This window comes from Pyrgilauda ruficollis, unplaced genomic scaffold (assembly GCF_017590135.1).
Source record: "Pyrgilauda ruficollis isolate IOZ18807 unplaced genomic scaffold, ASM1759013v1 scaffold196, whole genome shotgun sequence".
NCBI lineage: Eukaryota > Metazoa > Chordata > Aves > Passeriformes > Passeridae > Pyrgilauda > Pyrgilauda ruficollis.
This window is the reverse complement of record NW_024518762.1, coordinates 455,813-461,812: the sequence shown is the minus strand read 5'-3', so window position 1 is coordinate 461,812 and position 6,000 is coordinate 455,813. Positions and strand designations below refer to the sequence as shown.

The following is a 6,000-nucleotide window of genomic DNA, read 5'->3' as shown; positions in this document are numbered from 1 at the left end:
GGGGCATGGAGAGTGATGGGAAGCCTTGGTGCCCACCGAGCCGACCCCGGGGCTGGGACAGATCCAGGCAGAGCCCTGCACCTCCTGCTGCACCTCCTGCTGCACCTCCTGCTGCACCTCCTGCTGCACCTCTGCAGCCTCAGCACCTGGCAGGGGCACGAGCAGCCCTGGGACCCTGCGGGGACACCTGCTCACTGACAGGCAGTAACACAACTAAAACACTCCCACGTTTGACTTGAAAACATTCTATTTAATTTATACAAATAACTACTAAATAGAAAAAGTAGATTAAAACAAAATAGTTATTTTTCTGGCAGAGTTTAAATGCATATTATATAGCTTAGAAGAAATAAAATGCATTTTCCCCACAGCATTCATGACCTAATATTCTAGTTAACTCCTCCATTGCTGTCCTTTCCCAGATCACTAAGATGCCAGACGCAAGGTCCTGGGGGAAATGGCTATATACGTTCCATATTCCAACTGAAAATATGGTACAGACCACACACCTACAAATGTGAAGCACTTAAAATGTGACTATCGAGTTGTAATATGATAATACAGAAAACAATTCATGTTTCAGGTTATATTGTGTTACAAAAACGTCTGTGTAAGAAATCATGAAAGAGGCCACATAAAAATAAGCTTTAACTTTATGCACTTATTTTACAGTTTAAAAAACTGTCAAGTGCACTAGTAATAAATAATTTGCAAGTTTTGGATAAACAAGAATTTCCTAATGTTCAGCATTATTGTAAACATCAGTACACATGTAAAATGCAGCTAAAGTCTGACTGTTATATTTTCAGTTTACCGAATTCTTTTCCTATTACTCAGGCATAGATCAATGCAGGATACAGCCAATCATATTTTTGGCAAGTCATGTCGTTAAAATTAACAGTGACAGTGCAAGTAAGGAATGCAAAGAATTCCTAGTGCAATAAAGAAGAGAAGCACAGGCAATATTGCTGATTAAAATTTACCACTTCCATGTGTTCACCTTGGGAGTGATTAGGAGAATTAAAATAAAGTATTAAAAAAAAAAAAGGGAAAAAAAGGAAACAAAAATAAAAAAAAGGAAAAAAAAAGAAAAAAGAAAGAAGCTGTTCAAAGCCATTGTTTAATGCCCTGATCTTGTCTTAGGATTTCTCTGTCTTCCTTCAGGCCACTAGCTCAGCCACAGCACGCCCAGCTGAGTCCTCAGCGCTCGCCCAGGTGTGCTCGGGGCAGCGGGGTCCCCAGCTGCCCCCCAGAGCTCCTTGGGGACCAGGGCTAGGAACTGCCTGGCCAGAGCCTCCGGGCCAGCCCAGTGCCTTCCTGCCGGGAGAGCACCACGAGGAGAGGTCAACAGTCAGCTTTCAGTTTGTCTAAGGAATTGTCAATTTTGGTCAAAGTCTTTTTGATGCGCAGGGCTGTCAGTCTGGCCGAGGGGTTCTGGTACCAGCACTCCTTCATCAGCTTGGCAAGGGACGTCAACGTCTGGGGAAGAACAGAAACCACACAGCACAGGTCACTCACAAGTAACAAGGCAAGGAAGCACTGGCTGGGGCCAAGCACCCACACAGAGAGGTTTTATTGCCTGATGAACACCCCATTCTCAGGGCTTCCCACTGTTTACCAAGTACAGAGCTTACATGTTTTGAAAAGCTCCTGAATCTGATAAGTTGATTGAACCAAGAGCACAACTGGCCCATGGGCTGACTGGAGTCACCAGCTAGTGCACCTTTAAACAACTGAGTGCTGGGGTTTTTCTAAGTAAACATTACACAGAATTTCTCTTCAATGAAACCAACTCCAGCAGACCCACAAAGGCAGCTGAGAAGGTACAGAAGTTCTGTCTGTGATTTCATCATGCCCAGCAGGATTTAACTGGCTGGGCTCCCAGCACAGGGCACAGCTCCACACCCAAACCTCAGAGATGGGCACTCTGCCTGCCCAGCCCTACAGATTTCAAACTGACTTCCACAGCTCCAAGGGAAAGGGCAAAACAGCTGGGCAGCCTGGAAAGGCCAGACTGATACTGATGGAGAAAAATTAACTTGAGCATCAGTCTGAAAAAGAACAACAGCCCCTATCCTGTAGGCAGGAAAGCCCAGCATTCTGTTGTGTGTGCCTGTAAGCCACAGAAAGCCCTGGACCAGCTTCTCTTCCCTTCACTTCCCCTCTGAGGGAAAACAACCACCAGGAAAAGCAGCTGTAAGGTTTTGCTAAATCACGTTCCCAAGAGGCCAGTCTGTGAGTGGCTCAGACCTGGCAGCTGTGTGCTCAGTGCTCCCCAAGCCAGGCCAGCACACCCCAGGCCTGACGAGGCCATCGAGAGCCTCCCCAGCGAGTGACAACTGAGAAAGCCTCCCTGGCAGTGTCAGAGAGACAGCACACACTGACCGGGTCTGAGAACCATCTGTTGGGAATGTTGGGCCTCTGCTGATCCACACAGACCACCTTCCTCATGTCTTCAAAACTGGGGTCGTTCGGAACCAAGTCATAAAAGGGTGGTTTGTAGTCTTCCACGATTCCTGGTGAGACACAAACAGACATCACTCAATGACGGTGACAGCGAGCAGCATTTCTGCAGGGACACAGGGAACACAAAACCCACCTCTCTAAGAGGCACAGAAATCCTTTAGAACTCAACCCTACAGGTCACGCAGCCTCCGAACAACAGAACAGCTCTCACTGCCCCAGGAACAGCTTCTTCTACTCAAAGGTTAATTAATTTGCTCATATTGCAAGTCCACAAAGTATGAGCTATACCCACTTTGCAGATGCTGGAGCTGAAAGGAGGAGAACTAAATCCCTTGCCAAAGGGCTGTGTTTTGTAATGTACACAGCTTTCCTGCCTACCAAAAACTGGGATTTCTACGAGCAAATGGGAAAATGTAAGGTCTGTACTGGGGTTTCTAACAGGCTCAACACACACTTTGGTGCTTCTGTAATTCCTGAAAGAGTCCAATAAGCATTTCAGCATCCACAGACCCTCAAGCTGGTGCTTCAAAGCATTTCATTCCTTGCTATGAAAACAGTAAAATCCCCAGGGTAACTGGCACCACATGCCATCACAAAACCAAACACCCAAGAGCCTGTGGCACTCGGGAGCTCAATGCATCTTCATAAAATCACAAACTGGTTTGGGCTGGGAGGGACCCTAAAGCCCATCTCATTCCACCCCTGCCATGGGCAGGAACATCTTCCACTGTCCCAGGTTGCTTTAAGCCCCATCCAGCCTGGTCTTGAAACCAACAAGCTGGCCATGTCCTAGGGTTTGGCACTGAAACCAGAGTTTGTGTGTGTGTGTGCTGCCCCAGCCCTCCTGCTGGAGCCCTCCTGCCTGCTCCCCAGGACACACATGCAGCTCTCTGATTCCTCACTGGATCAGGCTCACCAACCATCTGCAGGGAGCCCAGCCTTCTCAGGAAGCCAATTTACAAACTGGTGCTCAAAGACAGGCATCTGGGTCAGCAGTGTGGGAAAAGCCAGAGCTAATGAGGCCCTCTGTGTCCAGCAGGAACATTAAATAGCTGCTGCTGACAGCAATTCAACAGACTGAAATCTGCTGTCCCACAGCCAGACATGAAATCCAGGAGAATCTCTGCTGCTTTGGATACCCTGAAACTGAAAAGAGGTTCTCAATCTTTCCTACAGCAGTTGAATCCTAGTCTTCCTGTTCTACTGGAGATGAAGATCAAAGTCCCATAGATATTCCTGTGCTCCCACAGAAGTCTGTAAACCCCTGTCTGTGCTGATTAGTCAAAAAGGGAAACAGGAGATTACAAGTGCCTTGGAGAGCAGTAGGGCAATTTGGAGACCTGGCTACCCAAGCAAGTTCCCACAGAAGCACCAGGCAGCCTGCAGTTTGCCCGGTGCTGTTCTGACAAGGACACAGGACAAGTGACATGTGACAGCGTCAGCCACCCTCCTGCTCAGAGCGATTCCCAACCACAACTACCAAACATCACCTGCTGGGCTCAATTCCTATCTTAAGAATCCACTTTACTGTGAGACCTCATGAACACAACCCCCCCGTGCCCTTGCTGCCACACCTGTCCTGCAGGTAAGGCCAGGGCTTGGTGTGGGATCAGCGCCCAGATCCGGCTGTCGCACAGCTCTGGACACGCTCCCAGGGCCACGAGGACATTACAGATGAACTTTATCTCTGCAGAGAGCGCTGGCTCTACTTCACTGCTGTCATGTGCTCTTTCCCAAGCACGGGGCACATAACTGGCTGCTGCAAAGACACGCAGTCCTAAGACAAAGGAAGCAGGGCTGGCCTTTACTCCAGTGGTGGCTGCGGGGCGCTCTGAGCTCTGTCCAGCCTGGCGGGAGCCCTCGTGGTGCCAGGAGCCACTCAACCTCTGTCCCACAGCACGTCCCTGACCCGTGACACGCTGCCCTCGCCCGCTGCCCGGGGACACCCGGCTCCCCCAGCACAGCCACAGCCTGGGCTGCCTGCCCTGCCTGGAGGTGACTCCTGGCACTGCCAGCACACCCTCCTGCTCTGCTGGGGCTGCTGGCTTGCTGCTCTCCAGCCACCTACAATCCACAGGTGCCACAGTGGCTTCTTACCTTTGCTCCTTGTTACTTCACAGACTCCCAGAATGGTCTGAGAGGGAAGGGACCTTAAATCCCATCCCATTCCACCCCTGCCATGGCAGGGACCCCCTGCACTAACCCAGGCTGCTCCAAGCCCCATCCAGCCTGGCCTTGGACACTGCCAGGGATCCAGGGGCAGCCACAGCTGCTCTGGGTACCCTCTGTCAGGGCCTCACCTCCCTCACAGCCAAGAAGAACTTCCCAATCTCCCATCCATCCCTGCCCTCTGGCAGTGGGAGCCATTCCCTGGGTCCTGTCCCTCCATGCCTTGTCCCCAGTCCCTCTCCAGCTCTCCTGGAGCCCCTCCAGGCCCTGCCAGGGGCTCTGAGCACTCTCTGGATCCTTCTCCAGGTGAGCACCCCCAGCTCCCCAGCCTGGCTCCAGCCCTGGGACATGTCCATAGCCCTGAGCTGACTTTAAGTCCAGCTTGTCCTGTGCCTGCACAAGTCTCACTGCTCAACCTGACACAAAGCACGGGAACAACAACCAGGGTTCCTCTGAGCAGGAACAACCTCTGAGCTTCTGGTGTCACTGTCATTGTGGAACAAGAGCACAGCCCTGGGAACAAGCATGACAACTCCCAAGGATGTGAGCTGTGAGTGCCAGGCACCAGGTAAATGCTGAACCAAGGGAGCACGTTCCAAGATCAGGGGACACTCTACAGGGAACCAGCACTGCTCCATTTGAATGGAGGCAAACACAGCTTTGGGGACCTAAATCACATTCTGAGTGCACAGAAAAAATGCTGGTTGGCTCCTACTGCAGCACACAGACAACACACAAGTAGTTCTTTGTGCCAAAGGAGTTTCCTATCACGTTTTCCTCCTCTTATTAAACAAGAAAATACAAAGAACCATTGTGTCACCTGGAAGATCACTGGGTAAGTTTTTAAAAAGAAAAAAATTATATTAGAATAAATAAATAAAAATTACTAACTACCAGACTTAGTAGTCATGTTAGAACAATTTCAAGGTCTCTGTGAGCTGAAGCACTAAATCAGGCTGAGTTACTGGAAGGCTGCCCACGAGCCCAGGAGAGCACAGAGAGCACAAGGGGCTGATGAGTGCCTCTGGCCCCCCAAGACACCACCCTCCCTTGCTCCTGCAGGCTCACTCCCAGTGCCAAAGTCTCACTGCAAAGCAAACAGGGTTATCAGCGTGACCACCTGACCAGCAATGATTCCCACACAGCTCAACACACGGAGGCCAGGGAAGGTGTTTACTCCATCCCAACCAGTGCAAGGGCATGGAATGACTTACAGCAACAGCCAGGCGTACAGAGCAATGGTCCTGTGCAATTAGAGTCACCAGCACCTGAAACTTCAGACTGTCCTGGTGTGACCAATGCAGGGACAGATCTGCATCACCTGAAGTGTTCCCATGGTGGCACTGAGCTCAGAATCAAATCTCC

General features: G+C 50.4%; 1 protein-coding gene across 1 annotated transcript in view; it reads right to left on the bottom strand.

The window, feature by feature from the left end:
• Positions 1-229: 229 nt before the first annotated feature.
• Positions 230-6,000, bottom strand: part of ACVR1 (activin A receptor type 1) — a 44,465-nt gene continuing 38,694 nt past the window's right edge. The window contains exons 9-10 of the mRNA XM_041466008.1: positions 2,386-2,516; positions 230-1,479 (exon numbers count right to left, since the gene is read on the bottom strand). Of these exons, the coding sequence (XP_041321942.1) occupies positions 1,345-1,479; positions 2,386-2,516 (266 nt within the window). The 3' untranslated portion in view covers positions 230-1,344. The remainder of the gene's footprint in view (positions 1,480-2,385; positions 2,517-6,000) is intronic.